Raw genomic sequence first — 25,194 nt, forward strand, 5'->3', positions numbered from 1 at the left:
GTGTCGAGTCATTTGAATGTTCCCTGATAAGAGCCTTTTTTGCCCTGCTCCCCTCTCCTTGACCTGCCTACCTGCGTAGGAATCACCACACCTCCACTGTACGTGAGTTTTGTCCTCCCATCCATCTACAGAATACCCGTCACTAGTAAGCAATTTGGCCAAGTGAGAGGTGACACTGCAAGGTAGTGAGCAGAGTCTCTGAAAACTATGGTTCCTATTCAACCACACTCATTTTGTATCTATAAGCATAAACCAAACACATGAGTATCATAAAATTGATTAAAAATGGAAATATTCCAAACAAAATGTAAGTTACAAAATCACAGAAAACCTCAGAGGGCTTCCCCTGTACAGTAATAACATGCAGGCACTTTTTACCATTTGAATTTTATTTTTTCAAAATGACAGTTTAAGTTAGACACATATGATACGAGTACAACATATAAATGAACCCCAAGACAGAATCTATGTAAGTTCTGAAATCGTGATTTGAGAGGAACTGCAGCTCTCTGCCTTATGGAGTCAGGCCAGTGAGAAAGTACCCTAGGAGTGTGGGCCTTAATAGAAGTATGACATTCTCTTTTGGACATTTCCTCCAATTACAGCCATGTACAAATAATGGGGAAGAAGCCTCCCATGTCTGTCTAAAGACCTGGTGACTGATGTATTAAGCTTGGTGTGTGTTAAAATAAAACAAAGTGGTAAACAAAATTTTATGTAAATCAAAACAAACTATATGTGCAAACATATTTTAAACATGCCAATTACCATGCAAGCAGAATTATGCACAAAAACATTGTATCAGTACCTCAAGTTGCACTTTCATAAGCATGTCTGGAATGCTGTTCTGCATATTAGTATGACTGAATGATATTAAGTGTCTGCAGTTGAGTGCTCTACTGCTCATTGCATAGCACCTAAATCCTGCATTCACCAGTCCAAGCACCTCACCCCCAACCCACTTCTACAAAACATGGGGGGGGGGGGGAGAACCTGCAGGTCCTTGATGCTTACAAGAATGAGACAAAACAGGCATGAAATCCTCACTAACTTCTCAGAACACAAAAAGCTTCAAAGGGTCAGTGGGGACATATGGTGTATGAATGCCCTAATTGCAGCAGAGAATCACAGACATCATGCATGCTGATGTTCTATTCTCCTAGGGCAATATTTGCAAGTCTGTAAAGCTACAAAATGTTTTTTAGTCTCAGCTGCTCTAAAGGTTATTGTAAGTCACTGAAAGAACAAATGTCATGTGCATGTCAATTGCGGTTGGCAATGGGTCTGCTATTTAGAAAGCGTGAGAAAATACTTGAAGACGGGCCTTATCGTTCCTAACGGGGAAAGCAAGTGGGAGTTGTGTTAAATGATTCTTGAGAGGATTTTGGGGGGAATTTTTATCTAGTGTATTGTGTTCATTGATTATCTTATTTGGTATAGTTTTTCTATTTATCTTTAACCTTTGCCTTTCTAAACAAACAAAAAAAAAGCCCTCAAAGTAAGCTACACACTTGATGATCAGGGTTCCTGTTAAGCTGGGTTTAAATAGCTAATGTTTTTATTAGTACCAAATGTAAAGGCACAGGGCACCATGCCTGAACACTGTCTTATGTGCTAGCACAGGACAGCCAGAATAGTGCAGGTTCTGTGCCAAGTCTCACACACACCTTATTAGATCAGCCCCATCTAGCAACCTAAAGTCAAAAACTAGAAGTCTCCTGCAACTGCAGCGGAAACCTTTAACGGACAAAAGGCTGCTTGCAAATAAACATGCAACACTCTTCACATAGTCAGTCTCCTACGTCAACCACTTGAATCTTATGTAATGAGAGAACTCTACGGCTAAAGACAGTCTTACCCAGTAAAGTGTCAGAGTGGTATGCAGAATACATACTTTGATCCTCCTAATCTGAAAGGCTGTTGTAGTTATCCCTGCACAAATGAGGCAGCCAGCAAGTAGGTTGCAAGTTGGGAGAATCTGACCCCAGATCAAGAAGCAGGCCATACAATGTCAGTTCATTTGCTTGAGGACTACATGCACCCGCCAGGCAGACTCCCCAAGAGACCATGCAATGCTTAAAACCTTTATTCATGGCTTTTAGGAAAGAAATGTGCCCCCCCCCCCCCCCCTGTCATTTCCACTTCCTTGGAATTAAGAGTGTATACACAGAACATATTGTCAGACAAAGGGAATAGGAATATTCATCTGTAATCCTACATATCTGTAACCTGAAATGGCACAAATACACAGGGCCGAAGTCAACCTGCTCCATCAGTCTGCACCTAGTAATACACGGGAAAATCACCACCTTATTCAAAACCAAAGGCAGTATTACTGTGCAATAATTGTTGTAACACTACAAGCACATTTGGGAACAACTTCATTGCACCTGACTGCTATGGGAGAGCAAAATCAAGATGCTGCAATTCATGGGAAAGCAGCATTAAGGAGTCATCTGCACCTGTATGTAAAAATGAGTACCATCCTCCAGCAGGAAAACTCGCCAGAAAAACCTACTCTTAAAATACTAATAAACTGCAAGGTTTGCAAGAGGAGGAACAGCAGCAGCAGATACATAGTGCTTAGTCCCATACAACAGATTCCACAGCACAACCACTAATCCAACGCAGAGGAAAGAAGGAAAAATGCAACCCTTAGAAGCCAGTGGGGGTAAGTATGTTCATGTCACGATGCTTAAGATTATGTGCATGGGCAGCTGCTTTTTTGCCCTCAGCCAATGGTATGTCCATCTTGGGTGCTTTGAAGCTACTGGGGTCCTCTGCCATCCTGGTGGTCTGAGTCCGAATCAGCTCCATAGGTGATAGCTTCTGAGCACCTTTGTAGGACTGGACAGTGAAGCCCCCTATGGAGGAAATGTGAAGGTTACAGCCAATCAGCACCCCCCCCCCCCCCTTAAAAAGAAAGATACATACATTACACACAAAAGCACTTCAAGCAGTCTTAAAGGCAATATTAGGTACGTAAATTAAAGAGGCTGCCTTGAAACAACCATACTGACAAGCTTAGTGAAAGCTGGCCAACATTATGCAATATAAAATATAACACCTGGCATCAAGTCGGTTCTTAACACTAATTCCATGCATACATTATCAGGCATACAGGAACTTAAGTTTATAAAGCAGAACATCTTCACATTGCCCTAGAAACGGCAGAGTATCGCACCCTGCATCTAGCATTAGTGTCCAACGTGGAAGAGGAAGTGACATCACGGAACAGCAGTTTGAACGCTGAGCTCCGTCAGGGCATTGTTTAGAGCAAGCAAATCCCCAGACTTGAGCAGCATCCTGAAGAGTGCAATGAAGGAGAAAGGTCCCTGAGGTATGCCGAAGGGACTAGAACGATTCCGTTTTTCGACGGACCAAAGTAAGAAAACGCCGGCGGCTTCGGCGGGGCCACAGCGGAGTGAAGCAAAGATGGCGGCGAGTCCGGCTGCAGCCGGGGAAGAGCACGCTGAGGAGGAACTCGAGGCTGGCGAGATTGCAAAATCGGAAGTAGTGGCTTGGTTTCAAGACATGAAGGCCGATCTGGTGGGGGTCCGAAAGGATATACAAACTGCCCTGAGAGAAATTAGGGCTGAAATTCGCGACTTGGGAACGCGTGTCGGTGAGGTGGTGGAGGAGGAGATGAAGACTCTTAAGCAGGACATGGGAAACTGCATAAAGTGGTGAATGCTGACACGCAGGAGTTACAACAACTCAGGGAGCAGGTGGAAAACCTGGAGAATAGGTTGTGCCGAAACAATTTGTGATTCAAAGGAATCCCTGACTTGGATATATTTAGCTATGTGAAGCAGTGATTCGAGAGTTGTGTGGGTTCATTCTGAATTCTGAGGAAGGTGGTCAACTACCAGACCTCCGCATCCAGAGAGCGCACAGAGTGGCTGGCCCGCAGAGCGAATCTAACCTGAGGGGCATTGTAGTGTGTTTTGCTGACTTCCCCATGAAGGAGAAGATATTGTCTAAAGCGAGGCAGCAAAAAGAGATTCTTTGGAAAACTAAGATTGGAGTGTTTCAAGATCTGCCGTGGACTACTTTGCAAAAGCATCTATCCTTTCGAGAAGCCAAGATATTTATGAGGTCAAAGGGGATCCGGTACAGGTGGCTATTCCCATTTGGGATGTGGCTAACGGTGGACAGTAAATCGCGTAAAGACCCCGGATGAAGCATGGTTAACATTGCGATCTTTGGGGTGTAGAGATGTTCCAATCCAGGAGTTACTGGAGACCGCCAAGGAACCCAGAGTGGATTCAGCGTGGCAGAGGGTGGTGGATCGGGGAAAGAATTCTGACAAGCAAGCTTCCTGAAGGAACACAGACTTATGCAGACTAGTGGAAGATTAATTCATTGAGAACATTATGCAGATAAGCAATTATTTAGGAGGCGCTATGTATAGGGGGTCTGTAGGGGAGAGGGGAGGGAGGGCAGGGTACCCTGGGGAGTATGGGAATATGTTGGGTGAGATGGAACTGGAGGGATTTGGGGTGAGGGAATTAAAATTTTGCAAGTTTGGGGGTGGAGGGATGTGGGATGAATGAATGCAGTGGATGTGGGTAAATGTAGGGTGATGGGAGGGTTAGGGATTAGCTTTGGAGAGGTTAAAGTCCTGGGAGAGTGCGTTGATTCCTCGTGGGATGGCTGATTTACTGATAGATCAGCTAAAGGGGAAGATGGGGGAGTGGGTGGGGATATGTTGAAACAGAGGAGAGTGGGTTTGGAGCAGGGGGGAGGGCAGAGATCGCCTGTGGGGAAGGGGAGGAAGGGCGGGGGCAGGGTGGGGAGGTGAGAGACCTTATTGGTAGGTACATAAACGGGCTAAATAATCAGGGGAAGCGCAGTAGAGTATTTAAGGAGTTGGGCAGGCTGAAGTGGGATGTAACGTTTTTGCAAGAAATACATTTAAGACCGAGAGATACTCATATGCTGCGTCGTAGGCCTTTTCGGGAAGTGGTGGTACATCAGGGAATAGGACCAAAAAGGATGGGAGGAGTGGCCATTTTGATAAGACAAACTTGTGGGTTTGTGATTAAAAAGGTGTTTCGAGTTACCAGTGGGCATTGTGTGGCAAGGAGCTGACTAACATTTATGCTCCTAATGTGGGGCAGAGGGAATTCTTTCAAACATTAAAAGAAGAAATGTTGGGATTTGTAGGAGGGCGGGGGGGAGGGGGGGGGTTAATATTGCCCCGGATGCAAGACTAGATCACTCGACAGGAGGAGGGCTGAAGGGGTTGGTGGTGGTAGACTGTTGGAGGTTGCTACATGGGGTGCAGCGGAATTACACCTTTTACTCACATGCAGTGCAGACTTATTCCCGATAGATGGGTTATGGGTGCATCGCAATGGACGGCATATGGTGGGGGCTGCTGCGATAGAGACTATTTGTGTTTCTGATCATGCTCCAATGTGGATTAAATTAACTGGGTAGGGTCAATGCAGACGACAAGGAGTCTGGAGACTTAATGACTCACTGCTTGGAGATGAGAAAGTGTGGGAAGATATTAAGCTTACTATTCAAGAGTACCATCGCTTTAATGACAATGGGGAAGTAACTGATGGGGTGTTATGGGATGCGATGAAGATAGTGGTGAGGGGTGCCTTGATTAAGTGGGGGTCATGCAAGAAAAGGGGAAAAAAAAAAAAAACAGCACCACTCGCTGACTTTGCAGATGAGGTTATTGCACTTAGAAAAGCTGCATAAAAGAAACCCTACACTGCAGGTATGGGAAGACCTTAAGCAAGTGAGAGGGGAAATAGCACAATTGCAGATGGCAGATGTGGATTTTATGAGAACCAAGCTAAAGCAGCAATATTTTGAGCTTGCCAATAAATCAAGTGCAATGTTAGCCTGTTATTTGCGGGCAAGGAGAGGGCGCTCCCTTATCCAAAAGATGAAAGATGATAGGGGAGGGGAGGTTGCAATTCAGACATTGGAAATTGTTTTTTGAAATACTATTAAGATTTACATAGTGCTTCTGAGGATACACCGGCTGCAGATATAGCTCGGTATTTGGATCAGGTTCCATTACAACGACTGGAAGAGTCTGAAAGAGCTCAGCTTAGAGAACCCATTAGACTAGAGGAGGTACAGGGCGTGATAAAACAGCTCCCTAATGCTACAGCACCAGGTTTAGATGGATAATCGGCGATGTTTTATAAATGTTTTGTGGAGGAGCTGGGAGACTTATTGGTGCAGGTGGGAAATGGAGTTTTGGAGGACAATGGGCTCCCGGTATCCATGTCTGAGGCTGGGATAACAGTTCTGCCTAAGCCTGGGAAAGATCCCATGGTTTGTGGTGCCTATAGGCCTATTTCACTTCTGAATGTGGATGCAAAGATAGTAGCCAAGGTCCTGGCTAACAGGTTAGCTAGAGTGTTGCTGAAATTGATCCATATAGATCAATCTGGGTTTATCCCAAAGAGGCAGGTAGGGGATAACATAAGGCATACTCTCCATTTAATATGGGAGGCACAAAAATCCTGGTTTAGTACAGCTTTGTTGGCTATAGACGCAGAGAAGGCCTTTGACTAGGTAAGCTGGGGGGGGTTTTGCGAGGCGATGAATCGCATGGGCCTGGGAGATAATTTTGGGGCTTGGCTGGCAGCCTTGTATACAGCTCCAAAGGCATGCCTTAATATTAATGGGGGGTATACACCCTTTTTCCCAATAGGTAGAGGGACTAGGCAGGGATGTCCCTTGTCGCCCCTCCTCTTTGCACTGTACATAGAGCCGTTGGCAGTAATGATACGTCAGCATCCAGATTTTCGGGGTATTAGGGTTGGGGGAATGGAACATCGTATTGCTTTGTTAGCGGATGATGTGCTACTTTATGTGGTGGATCCTGAGCAGACACTACCTGCGGTGTTGGAGATTCTTAGGGAATTTGAACGATATGCTGGCCTCAGAGTTAACATGGATAAAAGTGAGCTATTGGGGATTTCCTTGACCCATGGGGAGAAAAGTAGATTGAGAGCATTGCTTGCATTTAAGTGGGCCAAGCACCACATTCGGTATTTGGGGATTCAGATTCTTAGGGACTTGGGAATGGTGTACAGTCTTAATTATGGGAAAATAATAGACCAAATTCGGGTGGAGTTGTCCTGATGGAAGGGATTGTGGCTTTCATGGTGGGGGTGTATGGCAGTGGTGAAGATGAACGTGCTGCCTAGATTGTTATTTCTGTTTCAGGCACTGCTAGTGGCTGTTCCGAGACAACACAAACAATTACAGGGTTTATGGGAGGGTAGGCATCCCCATTTGGCTGGACGAGTATTGGCGGCAGCGGGGGGGGGGGGGGGGGGGGGGGATATACAGCAGTGCCCAATATTGAGTGGTATTATTTTGCTGCCCAACTGCGGATGATCAAGGACTGGGAGAGGGGGATAACCAAGCCCACTAGTCAGTTGGAGCAGGCCCACATAGGCCGACGAGTTCTTACTTGTGGACTACTGAAGGAGTGGGAGTGACCTTGGCTGGGATACAAAATCCATATGTGAGGCATTTGGTGGAATTGTGGGGAGAAGTGCAGAAGACATGGGGACAGACTGATAGGGTACCGACACTGGCGCCTTTCGGGCAGGGAGAGAAAATGCCATATTTCCGATCTGTGCTGCGGGGGGGGGGGGGGGGGGTGAAGAGTTTTGATACGCTATGCTCCATGTACAGCCTGCCTGGGGGGGGGGGGGGGGGGGAGAACCCTCAAAGAGATGGAAAGTCTGGAAAATCTGTGGCTTTTGTTGAGGAGGATGCCTAGACCAATATCAGTGATAACATACATTTTTTAGGGGATGTGATCCCAGACCATTTGGTTTTCAGGGGCCTGGGAGGAAGATTTAAATTGCCGTTTTTCTGATGAGTGGGAAGTTATTTGTGGGGAGGTTCAGAAAGCTTGGGTATGTTTTGGTGCAGGAAAATGCATATAAAGTCCTATCCAGATGGTATTACACACCTGCGAGATTGAAGCAGATGTACCTTGGTACATCAGACATATGTTGGAGATGTAAATCACAGCTGGGTTCTTTTCTACATATATATATGGTGGACCTGCCCAAGAGTGGTTCCCTTCTGGCAGGCCGTTATGAAAGCGTTAGTTATATTGACTGAATCATCACTGGTGTGTAGTCTGTGGTATGCCTCTTGGGTTTGCATAACGAGCGGGATTCTTGGGAGGAGAGCAAATGGCTGCGATGGGGGTTGGCAGCAGCCAAGTGCCTTATAGCAGAGCATTGGAAGAAGGTGCCCCCCCCTCCCCCGACATTGGGTGATTGGAAGTGCAAATTAGGTCAGTTAATACAAATGGAGCGCCTTATGGCTTATCATAGGGAGGGGGTTCTGCGACATAAGGATGGGTGGGCTCGATTCCAACAGCGATTACTACGCATTTAGAATGGTGGAGAATTAGAGGATGTTGATGGGCTTGGGGGGGGGGGGGGGGAGAGGGGGTGAGTGTGCCTCAAACAGAGCCGTGCCTAGGGTCTCTGGTGCCCCCCTGCAGACTATCAGTTGGCCCCCCCCCCCCCCCAGTGAAAATGATCACACACACACACACACCCCGGTGAAAACGATCGCTCACCACTTGCTACACTGACAGGAATTGTCAGCAATATTCTTAGAAACAAATTGCTATACATTGCAAAATAAGATAGCAGATGTAAATTCTCAAAGTGGACATATTTCAAACGCTAAAATGAAAATAAAATGATTTTTTTCTACCTTTGTCTGGTGACTTTCTTTTTCCGATCATGCTGGCCCAGTATCTGAGTCTGCTGCTATCTGTCCTCTTAACTCCATTTCCAGGGCTTCCTTTCCATTTATTTCTTTACTTTCCTCCTTTCTTCTTCATTTCTTGCTCTATATCCATTTCCAGCAATTTCTTCTCTCTCCCTGGGTCCTGTCCTCCCATCCACGTCCATCCTTGTCCCTCTCTGCCCTTACCTCCTCCATCCATAGCCAGCAATCCTCCTCTCTTCCCTCCCCTCCATTTCCAGCAATTTGTCCTCTCCCTGGGCCCCCATGTCCATCCTTGTCCCTCTCTGCCCTTCCCTCCTCCATCCATAGCCAGCAATCCTCCTCTCTCCCCTCCCAGCAAATTGTCCTCTCCCTGGGCCCCCATGTCCATCCTTGTCCCTCTCTGCCCTTCCCTCCTCCATCCATAGCCAGCAATCCTCCTCCCCTCCCCTCCATTTCCAGCAATTTGTCCTCTCCCTGGGCCCCCATGTCCATCCTTGTCCCTCTCTGCCCTTCCCTGCTGCATCCATAGCTAGCAATCCTCCTCTCTCCCCTCCCCTTCCAGCAATTTGTCCTCTCCCTGGGCCCTGCTGCTGCCCTCCCAATCCATGCCCGTCTCTCTGCCCTCCCATCCATGCCTCTCTGCTCTTTCCTCCGCGCCCTGGGGCCTTTAAATCTTTTACTTCCGGTCGCAGCAGCGTCAGTGAAAGCGGAGCGCTGCCGATGTCTCCCTTCCCTTCGCGCTCTTGGTTCCCTCAGTGTCTGCCTTCTTCTGACGTCAGAAGAAGGCGGGACACTGAGGGAACCAATGAGTGCAAGGGAAGGGAGACGTCGGCAGCGCTTTCACTGACGCTGCTGCAACCAGGTAAAAGATTTAAAGGCCTCGGCGGCGCGGGGCGAGGGTAAGCACCGCGGCGGCGCCCTCCAGAGAGGCCCTGGCCTCAAAGAATCAAGGGGCATTCTCAAGTTATGAAGGGGCTGGAAGGGAGGGTGGCGCATATTATTGGCGCACAGTCTATTTGGGGTATGGAAGTTGTTTAAGGGACTAATTTTATAACAAATAATGTAGAGGAGTTCAACTAGATAAGCTTGAGTGTGCTGTACTAGTCTAGAAATTGTTAGCCCCTGTGTGGGCTCGAGTGAGCAGGACGTGCTCTCTATGAAAGTTGACTGTTACAAACTTATTATAATAAAACAATTTTTTTAAAAAGCCAAACGTGTGTGTGATAGGCCTCTTTTAGTGGGTAAAGTGATGTACAACTCAATTACTTACAAGCACACACAAGAAATGCCCTCCCTTCACCTCTGCACTTGCTTTTGAGAATTTATTACCTGGATCTGTAGAGGATTTCTGAACAAGAGGCCCAAATATGCTCCATTTGTCTGCTGAGCCACGGTCTCCACTCATGGTGTCAATGGAGCCACATTCAGAACCAGGGAGAGGGGATATGGATCTCTGATTGAACCAGCCTCTGGCAACAGGAAAGAAACAAAAATGTATTGCAAGCAATACTCAGGAAGAAAAACACTTCAAGCAAGGAAGACTCAGATCATGTGAGGCAGGGGGGCCTAATACACAGAACACAGGGAATATCCAGAGTATTAACTGGGAAAAGCTATTTTAACTATGCAAGGCTCTGTTCCTAAGAACAGATCAAAATGAAAGCATGCATGATCCATGCCTCAAAAAGCACACTAATTAAACATCACAGGAAACAAAACAAAAAAAACCTTTAAGTTTAAAATCATAGGGATATTGTCAAGATAACCTAAATAGTGCCGGCATTTACAATAAATTAATCCGAGATAAAACCACTCATGAAAAGAAAATAGCAGTACAGCAGTTAACCGTGAAGAATCAGGTGGGTATTTAGGAGGGGGAAAGCCAGCTTGTACCTCAATTTATTATGGTTTTCACGTGTGCAGGCCAACTACTCCATTTCAAGTATGTCTATTATATGTTTTCACAATTTCTATCACTTACATGACTGATCCTTAATGCCCAAAATATTTAAATCTGTTAAACCCTGGCACCTACCATCTTACATGTAACTTTTTAGTTCTACATCACTTCCTGTCCAGGGCTTCTCCTAATGTGGGCAGTCCTCGATAGCAAAAGGATTGCCGTTAGTAGTACCAGTTGTAATTACTTGCTGTTTTTGATTAAAAACAAAACTCCTGATAAAAAAGCAGTGGTTGAGCCAATTCAGAGACAGACATACTGCTTGCTTGAGCCACCTGGCAGGGCAGTACCAACAAGCAATGGTGTTATGCACCATCAAGCTTTCCCTTCCCCTATGGTCATATGGCTCCATAGCCAACTGCTAAATCGGAACAGACCTTTCTATAGTCTACATTGTATTCACTGGTGTGGAGCCATGCAATACTCACACATGCAGCTAAGCATTCAGGAAGGAAAGCCACATGGCTGAGACTGCAAGTGCTACCTGGACCCATAGAACTAAGCTCATCAGTTTTATAACCGCTAAGGTTCTCAAGGACTATAGTAAAGGCCAAGGACTATAGTAAAGGTCAAAGCCTTTAGACACTGTTCTACATCTTTCAAGTAGTCACGCCCTCATCCCTTTTCACCGAAACAGCACTTTGCAAGGACACAGTGAAAATATTTTCAGACCCCCCCCCCCCCCCCCAAAAAAAAAAAAAAAATTAGGGAAAGAGGTGCTTTGCATCCTATTCTAGATCTAAAGGCTACAACACATGCACTCACTGTATCACTTTAGGATGTCAAATGAGGTGATTTACTGTCTGTGCATATTGCCAGAGTAGCAGCAATCTAGTGGTTAATGCAGCAGACTAACCGTGGGGACCTGGGTTCAATTTCCACTGTAGCTCCTTGTGACACTGGGGAAGTCACTTAACCCGCCATTGCCCCAGATACAAAATAAGTACCTGTATAACATGTAAATCGCTTTGATTATAACCACAGAAACGCAATATATCAAGTCCCGTCCCCTTTCAGGTTTGTCCTAGGGAAGCAGTATTTTTAGTGCAAGATCATCATTCTTCCTCATTTCAGTCCCAGAGGGTGTTCAGATGTTCTGTGATTTCCAGGAAGATAAAAGCATCTTTCCACATCTGACGACATTCTCATACTGGAACTGGTTACCCTCCAAATAAAACAGGGTGTGGTATCACCTAGGAGCACACTTCCCTTGTATTTTCAAGCCCTGGACCATCTGGGAGTGAGGTTTTGCACAATAAAGATCTGCTGAAGCTCTCAGAAGACAAGGACCCTCCCCCTTATTACTAGAAAGGTGTCAGTTCAGAACAACAAGACAGTGGTGCCTGTAGGGTCTTGCATAATCATATGTTGGCTAGTATGCATTCTGGCCTGTACCCACAGACAACTTGCAGTATCAGTTGAGGCTCCACACAAAAGTTCAAGTCCTCAATGTACTGGCTGTCCAGGACAAATGCCTCAGTATATCCCAACAGATTCCAACTATCTCCAAAGCAAGAAAAAAAATAATGCAAACAATGATGGAGTGGACTGGGATGAGGCACCGTCGTCCAACACTAGCCACTCAAAACAGAATACCTCAATATAAACATAAGGATAAGGGCTAGTTATTCCACTCTGGCAGTATTTCAAACAGATGCATAAGGCTGCACTCCATATAACAAGACTGCAAGCTTCTATATATTGCAGTGTAGTCCCATCAAAACCATGGCATCATCTGTAATTAGTGATGTCTGTGCACCCTGCTGTTCTAAGGTCATGATGAAACCATTACAACAACCCATATTAGAAAAGAGATGGAAAAAAATTACAGTCTTTCCTAATAATTTTCTTTCCTTTAGTCCTACTAGACCAGTCCAGACAAATGCATTATGTCCATCTACCAACAGATGTAGACTGAGGAAAGAAATAATTCAGGTGATCCTACTACTACTAAACATTTCTACAGCGCTACTAGGGTTACGCAGCGCTGTACAGTTTAACACAGAACGACAGTCCCTGCTCAATGGAGCTTACAATCTAAAGGACGAAATGTCAAGTTGGGGCAGTCTAGATTTCCTGAATAGAGGTATGGTGGTTAGGTGCTGAAGGCAAACAGCCAAGTAATGGTCAGTATTGCCCTCTATAGCAAAGAACATTCAACAGCCACTGTGGCCCTCCAGCCTAGGCCAAGATGTAGTGAGGCTGGTACTCAACTGATGGACAGATATTTCACATAGTCAGGAGATGTTAGTTGTCCAAGGCTAGAGCATGGAAAGCAGAAGAAATGAGATCTGTGGAAAAAGAGTACCCAATGATAGATGGGGAGGGATTCTGGACTATTATATTTATTACATTTTGCTCACAACTTTTTTTTAGTAGTAGCTCAAGGTGAGTTATTGGTAGAACTAAAGGAAAATCGGGTAGGAATTTTTCCATCCATTACATTATACCAGACAAGTACAGACGAATGGGATGTAGCAAAGCAGTGTCCCTATTAGGGTGGGACCCAAAAAGAAGATTTTACAGAATTCAGAAACACGCCAATAGAACAAGCAAGGAGGAGAACCCAAGAGGCTCCAAATGCAGAGTCATGCTATTAACTCATGGACTTTGATGATATGAAACCTTGAAGACCATACCCTCTGCCCCAAAGATGCAATGCTAAAGCCAGGAATCATGGCCTTAGAAATGAGGCAGTTGAGATACAGAGAGCTCCGATAAACTGCTCACCGACAGACCAGAGCAAACCAGACAAGTGAATCAAACAGATACCAGAAGAAAACAACCAAATGTCTCAAAAGAATGAACATAGCTGCTTGAGCTATATAAGCAACTGCTGAATTCAGAGCTGATCTGGTGGATAATGTAGCCAGCTCTAAAAAAAAAAAAAAGGCTGTGGTAGGATCCACTCCACAGTCCTATGAGAAGCAGGCATGAAAAGAAAAGCAGGTCCTGCCAATGGCAAAGAGGCTAGTGTGGCTACTGGAGTCCTCTAGTGAGGCACAGAGTACCATACCAGAGAGGGTCAGGATGTACAATGGCATAAAACATAGTAGGCCGCAAAACAGATGACTACTGCCCCGGGAACCTACAGGCAGCTACTGCTGAAGGCAAACACCATGAACAAACTGGAGGCGTACGGGATACCATTGATAGAAAAATACGGAGGCTGAAAGAAAGCTACAGTTGCCACCCCTGCAGGTTCTGCTGCTACTACTCCTGAGGCTTTTAACAGAAATTACACTTGTGCCAGCTGCACCAGACACCTCTCCTGGGAAAGGCACACCCGAGACCAGACTTGAAATCACTGCCAACATTGCCATCTAAGGCAAGGATGGGCCACTGCCTCTGAAGCCACAGATAGGGATGAACAGCCAAAATACTGTTGAACCCTACTGATATTCAAGGAAGGAGCCATTTGCAGCAAACAATCCCATTCATGTTTCTGGGTCCTTCTCTGTGGAGTGGGTCCTACCACAGCTTTTCCACAGAGCTGGAAACATTATCCACTTGACCAGCTCTGAATTCAGCAGTAGCTTATATAGTTCTAGCAGCTATGTCCAAGAAGACAAAAGAAATGAGCGTATGAGGCGTGTACCAGGACACTACCCTGTAACAGCAGAGGCCACCACCTCTACACAACAGAATACAGTAGGATGCCTCTCCTTTGATATTTCAAAACTACCCGCCTATTCTTTCAAGTCATGCTAATTAACATTTTTAAACACTTCATGTTTGGCCACTCTGCAAGGTTACACCATTTGATATTCTGTTCCCCAAGTGCAAAAAATGTTCACTTCTTCAAATTCTTTAATGTTCTATTTTCTTTCATGGTCATTCCTCAATGAACTCCTTGCCTACCACAATCCGCCTGGAACTCTATCTCTACCTTTGGGGGGGGGGGGGGGACCAACTTAAAACATTCCTATTTGATAAGTAATGACTTAAGTGAATTTGTGACATTCTACATGCTTCGGGGCATTCATGATGAAGGCCTTATGTTAATAGTTTGTAATGTCTGTTAAATGTCTTATGTAAAATGTATGTAACTGCCAAGGTTAGTTTACTGTGAACCCTTTTATAGCAAGCCAGCCGCCCCTCACAGAGCACACAACTGGGCTGCTGTCATTCCACAGTACCAAGGGCTGGTGTCTTGTACAGTGCTAAGGCTGCTGATGCAGCTGCTGTCAATGAACACTAAGGATACATCCCATGGGCAGTACCAAGGTTACCACCCTCAGGATGCACAGAGTTTGATACCCTCAGGGAACACTGAAGCCGATGTCTTCATGCAATAACAGACTATCGTCATACAGTGGATTTTAGGTCCTTGCGTGGCATCAGCAATGCCAATTCTGCTGCACTGAAGACGCTGTCATGGTGGAACCTATGAATCTCCCCCGACTCAACAGATTAGTATGAAGGCTGCTGGTTCCAGGGCATAACTCCTAATCCAGCACTGAGCAGCAAAAGGATTGCAACACAGTGGAGCCAGAAAATGGGGACTTCAAGCCCAAACATACAAAGTCAGAGGCTGCAAGCATGGTGTACTGGCAGAGGATATTGTGGGAGAGAGAAGAGAGGACTGTTGCCCTGTTTCCATTTTCTAAGAACTGCTGATTGCTATCTATCTTGGATATACATTTGTCTGCTGGGACAAGCAGAGCTTTTACCCTGCTTAGTGTTTTATTGAACTCCTGATGCAGCCATTTTGGAAAACTTTGGCCATGTCGGGCATCTGTCAAAGAATTTTCTGGACTCCTGGCCTGCTCTGTGTTTTAGTACACAAAGGGCAGTGCCTTCAGTTGCTGAACATGCAGGAAACTAATTATCATAACTACCAAAAAAAAACCCCACTAAGAGTGGACACCCCAGGAAACAAGGGAACACCAGATAGGAAGATACTACAAAAATAAGACAGCGAACAGTTCCTGAAGCGTAGCGAAAAGAAAACTATATACCTGCCACCAATGACTATCACACACAGAAGGTAAGATGAAGAATCTCAGCCTCACCTCACCAACTTCACTCCATGAAGTCACCGATCAGGGAAGGAATGAAGCAGGAGAGTAGCTGGACTGTGGGGAGAGGAGAGACCCAGCACCACCGGGTGTCATCTGAGCTCAGCCACAACAAATGCCAAGAGAGACAATTCAGCCAGAAATAAACCCCCTGCTCAACTGACACCCAGAATAACCGGTCAGGAGCTCCCAAACAAGCCTGAGACAGGAGCTGCACAGTCTAACCACCATCCTCTTGTAGACAACAGAAAATATTGAGCACTCCTGGCTGCACAATACCCTTAAGGGGCGGATCACTTGGAACTATTTCTTTTCTCCATCTACATCCCCTGGCAGATGGATATCTGGACTGGACATAATGGAAATCAGAGATTAAGGTCATGCACACCATACACAAAGCTGCACAGAAAGCTGCAAAAACTGCATATGCTGGCCCCAGCTGTACCTGGGTTTGTGCTTGGGAGATGAGCATGGAGTGTTACTTGCTGAGGAATGGGCAGAACAGTTTGCTTTCTCTTCTCTGTCTTTTGTTGCTTCACCACTCTGCATCTTTAATTTCTGTCAGAAAACAGAGAGAAGTCAATTAAACTTCCACCAGAGAACATATGTTTCATTATAGGAACCATGACTACGAGATCAAAAGAGAAATCACACCTTGGAACTGCCATTCAAGCCTAAAACCCAAACTGTAATCCCCCACCCCCCCCCCTTTAGAAAAAAAAAAACAACAAAAAAAAAAAAAAGGTTTTGAATAAAGCAGCAGATAGTTTAATTCTCTGCTCACTTCACATCTGTTAAACATTGACAACTAGCAGCAACTACAAGACAATCTGCACACCCACAGCCAGCCTTATCACTGACAAACACTACAGAGGACGCCATTTCTGTAACATCCCTGTTGTCCGAGAATTTTGAAAGGCAAAAACAAGTCGGCAGGTGGTTCGCCTTCCTCATCTGGAAACCTACCCAAAACTCAGATTTTTACTTCAAGCAGAAAAATCACAGCTGCTCCCACCTTACTGCCCACACAAATCCACCATTTAATCCAGTCTGCATCTCAAGACAAATACATTTCAATCTTCTATAAGATTTAACTTCCTTGATTCCAAACGTTCTGAAGAGTCGAATCAGATCTTGCCACAGGTCAACAGCAAACACACAGTGAAAAAATCTGACAGGAAGGAATATAGGTGATCTTACATGTGAAAAGAGATTCCAAGGTTATTTCAAACATAAGGAAACACGAGCCCAGCACCGCAAAAAAAAAAAAATAAATAATTCAACTAAAGAGAAATATAACTTATAAACTCCATTGCGGGCCAGAGTAACAAAGTCACATCTTGGGATATCAAGAAAAAAACCTGTGCTGCATGATGCAGACCAAAAACAATAGCAAAGTAAGCAGTCATCCCTCCTCACTGAATAGTCTAATTTCCTATACTGTCACAGAAGCTGAGAATGCAAATACCCTCCTGGGACCAGACTACTGTACCCCCCAAAAATGCAAAACAGACAAAAAATCCAAAACAAAATACATCAATTAATTTGATAAACCAAATTTACAAAAGAAGAATGTTTTCAGACTTTTTCAGAAATACAGATATGTCTGCAAGATCTTAAAAGAGGTAATTTAGTCCAGATTTTTACCATCTGCTATTGCATAGATAAAAGATGTTTCACAGATTTTAATCATTGCTGGAAACCGTAATAGAAGTTGGTGTTGTCTTAGAGCCATGTAGCAGTGTTATTAGATTTAAGAGGGAACCTCCCCTGTTAAAAAAAAATTTTAAACATAATACATAATTTAAATTAAACCCTTGCTGTAACAAGCAACCAATGCAGCATAGGATTAAAAAAAAAAAAAAAGAAAAACTGAATCATACTTGTGTAGTGCAAAAATCAACCTAATAGCTGTAGTCTGGATGATTTCTGACTAACTGATCAGGGTTTTACAGCAAAGTGAATTAATCAAGTCTTGACAAAAGGAGAAACTGAACAAAAAAAAACAAAAAAAAAAAAAAACTTAAAATGACAAAGCCATTCCATGAGATGAAACAGGCTGTCACACAGGACCTTCAAGGAATGATGGTCAGTATTAAGACTAGAAACCTGTGTAACTGATAGTCTATCTCTGCCTGAGAAAGAAATCTAGATTCTAGTTGGAGAACAATTCATGATATAACCTTAACCAGAATTCAGAACTAGATGAGCAAAGTGACAGATGAAAGCTGGTTAGACAGAGCTGTCATTTCTGAAAATAACTGTAGAAAATGGGGGTGGGGTCATCTCAAAGAGTTACTATATACAAGGGGGCTACAAAGGGAGAAGTTTGAATATGCCCATAGGGAACACAAGAAAAGAAGAAATCTCTGCTCAGTGCCAACCAGAAAAACAAGATTACTAGGAAAGGAATGGAGAACAGAATCTCACAATGCCTATTACTTCATGGAGTGACCAGAACCTGAATAATATATACAATTCTGGTTGATGCATCACAAAAAAAGAATTAGAAGAGCAACAAGGATGACCAAATAATAAAAGATGGAAGGATTCCCTGTTGAGAAAAGGCTAAAGAGGTTTGAACTCTTCAGCCTGAAGATATGATAGAGCTGTATAAAACCATGAGTGGAAGGGAGATATTTAGACTTTTATGGAAATTTAGGATAAGATTTTAAGCCTGAGGTTTTTTTGACATTGGGCTAATGTCATTAGCCCACTTTGTCACAGACTATTGCAAATATCATTTATCCAGGGTGTCACGAGTCACTTAAATGAAAACTTCAAAACAGCACAAAAAACAGTAGCACATTTGATTTATGGAAATCCAAAATTTGAAAGAGAGACCACAATGTGAAATTGCACTGGCTTTGGTTTTACATAAGACATTCAAACAGACATTACAAACTATTAACATAAGGCCTGAGAGTATTTTATGCAATTTGAGTTGAAAAGGGAGTTTTTTGGCCAGTGATTATGTATCACAATTCATAGCCAGTCTTTTAGAGAGGTGTAGAAAATTCTGAGGCTTCTTCTTTTTTCATTCTCCTATATTCTAATCCACATTAAGCAAATTCTTATTTATAATGTGTGTTCTCATCTGATCCATCACAGCCACATTGGGGCCTGACCCTTCGAAGGCCGCTGCTTTCCAGCAGGACACCAGTTCTTCCAAACATCTAGCCTTAGACCTAACTCTCACTACAGGACCACTGACTCTTGCCCTTCAGCAGTGGCTTAGCTGTGCAACTTAAGACAGACATATAGTTTCTATTTAAGTGTTTGGAGTTCATGGTGAACCTACTTTATTCTGGTTTACACTACATACGTCTTCCTGAAGCTCCCTTTATGCATCGACCCTATCCAGAGCCTAGCACAACATGGTATATGCCCCGCCCACTTCATGAGACTCCCACTGTTCCTTCTGATCATCAACCTCGACAACACAGTTTTGTCCTACTACAGCATACTCAATGGGACACTCCACAACACCCCTAAGCTTGGGGAGTCAGTCACACAAAACCGCCTGCCTCCTCTCTCGGATGAATCTGCCTATAAATGGAACAGAAAATGGATGGTGACAGCATTTGGGGGTGTGGCACATGCTCAGACGGCCTGCAAAAGGTTTACCGAGCTTTAGGAGAGCTAATCTGTCAGATGATGCCACCCAGAGGAGGCTGACCAATCTTGCTGTCCTACCAAATATGGACATTTGATATCAAGGAGAATTCTACCTTTGCAATACAAAAACACACATTTAAGGAGAACAATGCTAATCAAAAACCTTAGATTTTGGTCTCCACCTTCCCCACTGAGAAAGATCCAAATCCCATATGCAAGAATGCTTTACATAGAAGAAGTACAATGGCTTAGTCTGCCTCAGACTATTTAATGGATGCAATGCCTATGGGAAATTGTTCCCAGAATGACAATAAATGCATAACTCATAATTGAAAGTCCCTCTGCTCTGAGCACACAGACCATCAGAAATTCTGAACCCATTCAAGTTATAGAACACTACCTTGAAGTAACCCCATTTTGGGCTCAAGCTTCTATCCAATTTTGAAACTGAATGCAAAGTACACTGCCTTTCTGCAAAAAAATATTGCTGTATTAGGAAATCAGACCTTACAGCCATAGTGCATTGGTAACCCACCACAGGTGTAATCTGTTTTGCTTCACAGCCTGACCAAATATGGAGAGGTGCATTAGGTACCATCAGAGAACAGAACACGCATGACAGCCATCAGAATACCGCTACAGTAAAAATGCCAGCCGATGCCTTACATGAAGTGCTTCGGCCACACGATGGTATTTGGTTTCTTCGGCAGTGAGGCCCTTGTGGGGGGTGTATCCAGCATCCCTCAGGCCTGCCTGCTGCTCGAAACGCTGCATGCTCTCCTGCGTTTGCTCTGCAAGAGGAACAAGATCACAAATGCATTCATACAAATTTAGAGACAAGACAGTAATGAAAAGGAGAACTCCACTACATCACATTAATTCCCAGAGTAACCAGCCAGCTCTGTTCTCTCACTCTATCACTGTTACAGCAAATTCCTTCAGCCCATTTCCTTTTCTAACTTAAACACAAATTGTTCTTAGTCCTCTTGCATAGCAGTTATACTAGAAGTGTAGCAGGGTTGCTTACAGATGCATGGAATTCTTCCAGCAGCCCATGAAGAGGTCCATGATCAAACATTGTAACTAGGTTTGCAGCTACAGGTGAGCTATCTAGAGTTAAGACCTTCCATACTTCAACCAGACCTTCCTAACTGTACTCAAGCAATGCTTAAAAAGTAAGACTAGAAAACACATGACAGACACCCTTCTCACAAGGGAAAACAAATTGCTACTAATATTTACTTCCTCTCTTCCACAAGCCATGGCTATTATGCAATTCACAAATCACTATTGTGGCCAATTTTTTCCTGATCCTGGGAGTTCAATTCAAAACACTATACTAATCATTTAAGCTTTAGAACCTATACATTTAAATGTTTTATTCAGGATACCTACCTGACCTGGGTTAATAAACTGAACTAGGTAAAGACCAGCCCAAAACATATACTGTTTGTTAGTAGGCAGAACATGAACAGAGAAAGGTCTTCTGAAATCTAGTCAGGCCAGCAAATCAGTAACAAGCAGCCTGAAGCAGTCTCATTCCCCAAGAATGTAGCACAATGTAGTTCTACCCTCACAGCACAGGTCCCTTAAGGAAGAGAGCTCTTACTTGTTATTAGTGAATTCATGATGGATGTAGCCTTGGCTTTCACAACAGGGACCTTGCTGATAGATTCATTGGAAGAGGAGGGTGTTATAGAAGGAGGGGACAAAGTTTCCCCTTCCTCAATCTACATAAAAGGCAGAGGAAGAGGTTTCAAAGAGGGCAAGGAAAAAAAAAAAAAAAGACATTAGTACCATGAATCTCAGATCTTTTCATAAACCCTCTTAATGTCAAATAACTGGAATCCTGTAACATCCACAGAAATACGAATTATCCTCATTACGAAAGAAACCTTAATGTTCTTACTAAAGGAAAGAGTTCTTTAATGTGTAATGAGTTTAATCAATGAGCTAGATTAATCATTTGCTTGTAAAAACAGTGAACACCTAGATCCATCTTAAACTATCAGCACCAGCAGACAAAATCTGTTAGTTCATTCCTAAATTAGAGAACCTTTTTGGTGCAAACTTGTGATTCAAAATATAGAACCCCACAACAATGCCGCTAAAATCTGAAGCTCTTATAAACTAAACTAATCTGCATACACCTGCAAAGCTCTGCAATTTAGACAAGTGCTGCCCAATGTCATTTATTTCACCTACTTTTAAGGTGGTTTAATTTATTCAGCAGAGACTTGAACATATAGGGTCAGTTTATTGCCAGTTCCATGAGATGAGAAATGGGTTTTTAAAGTGTAAATGCTACAAGATATAGATATACACATACACTAGTACAAAAGCAGCCTCTGATCAAATTCTCAACCCCCCCCCCCCCCACCCCACCACCACCAAAAACAAAAAAATCATTAAAAGCAGTTCTTGTAAAAGCCAAGGCAGCCTGGCATACCTTGGAAAGCTGCTTGTACTTCCGCTCAGGGATGACAGGCTGTTTCCACAGGACATTACTGCACATGTCTGAAGGTGGAGGTGACATCGGATCAGTGCTGTCCAAGGCATCGTCATAACTGAATGCTCGACGATGCATTCCAATTGGTAGTGACATCTTACCTAGAAGCCCACCTGTGTTGTGGTCAATAGCTAAGAACAGAGAACCTCACTTACATGATTTCAAATGGTTATGATTTTCCAAACTATATATAACTAATAACATTTCTTTAAATATTTGCTTCAGGATCCATGAAACAGTATGCTAAACCCAAAATTCAACAAATTTCAGGCACCAGGTTGCCATGCCAATTACAGACGTGCATCTTTGGTGCTTAAGATTTTTGAGCTTTTTTTTGTTGTTGTTGCAAACGCTGCCAGAACTGGATTGCACAATGCAGAACTCACACTGCTCTCAAGTCTCATGAGACCAGTGGGAGAGAATGCGAGTTAGTGCCTCAGGCACACACACACCCTCATGTGGGGCAAGGAGGTTATTTTTGCTCCTATTGGCAGTCAAAGGACAGCAGGGTGAGGGGTACTAGCTCTAAGGGATAGGTGTGGCAGCCAACTGGATAACAAGGGCTCAATGAGGTGGCAGATGATGAATAGTGGAAAGAGACTAGATGATGGGGGGGGCGGGGAGGAGCAACAGCACACAGGGAGCAAAGGAAACTATGTGGGGGTTGGGGCTGCTGGCTGTGTGGTTTACCATTGGTGTTCAGGGGTGCAGTTTATTAGGTTTCCCTTTCCCTTGGATTCCCCCCCCCCCCCAACCCCAATCACCACTCTCCACTTCAATGGAGACAATGGGGGGGGGGGGGGAAGAGAGAGAGATCTCTCTGCCATTGCCTAAGAAAATCTATCAAAGCCTGTTAAACCCAAAGCATATATATGACCAGCATTAGACCTTCACAAGATCAGATTACTGTGAAGGTAGCAAAAAGCATTGAATTAAGCAGCAAAGCTAACCCCCAAGCTTCTCTTCCTAAATTGTTATTCCTTGTACAACATAGCTGTCCATGCATAAAATAACTGTAACACATATGGGTGCAATGCAGAAAGCAACCCCCTATTCTAACACGTCACTAGAAAACTGGCTTGCCCTTTACAACTCAAGGAGTTAGAGCTTATGACAAGATATCTGCCAGCACCAGAAAAAATGTATGAATTATATTTATCAGTTGTTGCACCAGCTGCAAATATGTAACCATGAACTAAGGCTCATGCCATAAAAATACTTAAAGATTTTGGCAAAACGAGTATCATCAAAACGTTTTAGATACCTACCTAACCTTTATTAGCTATACCTGATGTCAGGACCTTCAGTATTTTCCTCTAAGTATCTCTAAGAAGAGACCAAATTGAAGGGAAGTGTGTAAGGTAACTTAATAATAAATGATGAGGCAGAAATAGAAGGCATTAGGACAACTCAAAGTCAGCTTGAGGAATCTCTGCCTGGATCGAGCACACATGCATACTAGTTTCTAGAGGGAATTACAGTCTGTGGCTCCTGATCAATGACTGTCACTACAATGGCTAACCTAAAAAGATGGTTCAAAATTGGGGCACACACCAACATTGCAAATGAAGGCACATATTGCATAAAAAGAAGCCAGCTGTAATTGAACTGGTGGGTGAGAGAAGAAGACACCAGGCCAATCTCCCTCTCCTGAACCAAAATCAGGTATTTTGCAATATAGCCTTTCCAAAAGGAAAAGAAAAAGGGTAGAGCCAATAATGCAATTAACATCAGCACAGATTAAATGAGGAGGATCTTCAAGTGTGGGAAGGGAAAGAAAGTTTGAAATGAAGTACTTTTTGTAATACTGCAGTAGCAAAAGGAAAAAAAAAGACAAGATGGCCTTTTTAGTTATCTGCAGTCACATTATCTTCATTCTAAGGCTGGTGTTCAGGAGTATGGAAAAGGAAACTTCACAAAAACAATTCCAATGGCAAGACAACTAGGGAAAGACAATGAACATGGAAGCAACAGAGAAAGCAGTTGGTCAAAGGAGAGAAATGACAATAAGAAGAAGCCACTCTGGGTTTCAAATAACAAAACTATCCTTGAGAACAGAATTGTGTCAAAGTGAATAAGATGTTTGACCACAGTGTAAAGCACTGAGAGCTCATTTTTCATACCCCTATTCTGGATTGGCTCTGCATAGTACAACAGAGCATTTTGTTTCTTTTTTAAATAAATACAGATAAATAATGAGCTAAGAATGTACCATTTCCAAAAGGGTTATGAGCATATTCTAATAAATCTAAATAAAATTGTCTGCATTGACAACAGATGAGATATAAACAAAGACTAAGGTACTTTAGTACAGCAGGAGATAAAGGGGGGGGGGGGAAGTTACCAGGAACATTAGGTTGTCTTGGTTCCATAACAGCAGACTGATACGGATTTTTTTCTATTAAAATTTCAGAAATATTTTTAAAAAATCAGTTATTTAGCAAAAATAAGCTCTCCCCCCCACCCCAATTCACATCACAAGTCTTGCTATTCTAGCCCAGAAGGAATTTGTGACAACGCAAAATCAATGCATTATTGGCAGAGCGTGAAACAGGCAGCAGAAGTCAATGGTAGGCTATTTTATCACGAATAAACCATTCGATTTCTGCAGCAAGCAGAGAAAAGGCTTAAAAGGAACATCTGCCCACGTAATAAAAAGAGTGAGAAGGATGGAGGAAAACCATCTTACCAGGCTGCAAAACGTGCAAACTATGCCGATATCAAGATGTGAAAAGGAACATCATGCTGGCAGGCCGATTACAGTAAAACATCATGGAGTTTCCATCCATGGGCTCGAAAGGCTACAAAACAGAAGCAGACACACTTTATAAATGAACTAACATTCGGGAAAACGTACAGGAACCAAAAAGGAAAGAGGACGAGGTAATTATTAAATAAAGCGCGTCTTTTCCCACGGTGGAAAAAGAGAGACTCTATGGAAGGGTTTTACCCTTACAATACATACCTAGAAAATTAAAATCAAATAAAGCGATTCAGGCCCAGGAGCCGCCACGATCACAGAGCCAGGCCTAAGGCCTCACATAGCCCCAGACACCAAGAACTCAAATGAGCTCAGCTAGGCCACGACACCCAGCCAAAGCAAAGCCCCAGACAAACCACGAATCGCACCCACTACCCCCGAGCGCCTTCAATCTGCCCCCGTCCTCGTCCCGGCCATTATCCAGCAGCAGACCGCTAGCGAGCAACACGGCACTAGAGAGCAACACAGAACAACCACGTACACAGTGCGCAACCGCGTTCCCTACCACACTCTCGCGAGAATTAGGAGCTGTAGACCCTCCTTCTAAGTAAGAGAGTAAGACACCGCCCCCACCCCC

General features: G+C 43.8%; 1 protein-coding gene across 3 annotated transcripts; it reads right to left on the reverse strand.

Annotated features, from left to right (window-relative positions):
* Positions 1-333: 333 nt before the first annotated feature.
* On the reverse strand, positions 334-25,148 carry KIAA1191 (KIAA1191 ortholog). 3 transcript variants are annotated; one of them, XM_030211190.1, is made up of 8 exons: positions 24,822-25,092; positions 24,546-24,657; positions 21,797-21,957; positions 20,957-21,077; positions 20,014-20,138; positions 16,175-16,287; positions 10,078-10,217; positions 334-2,864 (listed from the first exon to the last, which is right to left on the reverse strand). In XM_030211190.1, exons 3-8 carry the CDS (start codon positions 21,950-21,952, stop codon positions 2,656-2,658), a joined length of 864 nt encoding a protein of 287 aa, XP_030067050.1. In that variant the 5' UTR covers positions 21,953-21,957; positions 24,546-24,657; positions 24,822-25,092; the 3' UTR covers positions 334-2,655. The 3 variants fall into 3 exon arrangements, with proteins under 3 accessions (XP_030067050.1, XP_030067049.1, XP_030067048.1); XM_030211189.1 differs by lacking the exon at positions 24,822-25,092 and adding an exon at positions 25,099-25,148 and having other exon boundaries at positions 335-2,864; positions 21,797-21,987; XM_030211188.1 differs by having other exon boundaries at positions 335-2,864; positions 21,797-21,987.
* Positions 25,149-25,194: the final 46 nt, after the last annotated feature.

The sequence above is a fragment of the Microcaecilia unicolor genome, chromosome 8 (assembly GCF_901765095.1).
Source record: "Microcaecilia unicolor chromosome 8, aMicUni1.1, whole genome shotgun sequence".
NCBI lineage: Eukaryota > Metazoa > Chordata > Amphibia > Gymnophiona > Siphonopidae > Microcaecilia > Microcaecilia unicolor.

Excerpts from the sequence above, each read along its gene's own strand:
- KIAA1191 (XM_030211190.1), bottom strand. The coding sequence starts at position 21,952 with ATGTCACTACCAATTGGAATGCATCGTCGAGCATTCAGTTATGACGAT. Across the intron at positions 21,078-21,796 it reads AGTACAAGCAGCTTTCCAAG|ATTGAGGAAGGGGAAACTTT; the intron begins GTATGCCAGGCT and ends CCTTTTATGTAG. Across the intron at positions 2,865-10,077 it reads GAAATCCTCTACAGATCCAG|GGGGCTTCACTGTCCAGTCC; the intron begins GTAATAAATTCT and ends TTTCCTCCATAG.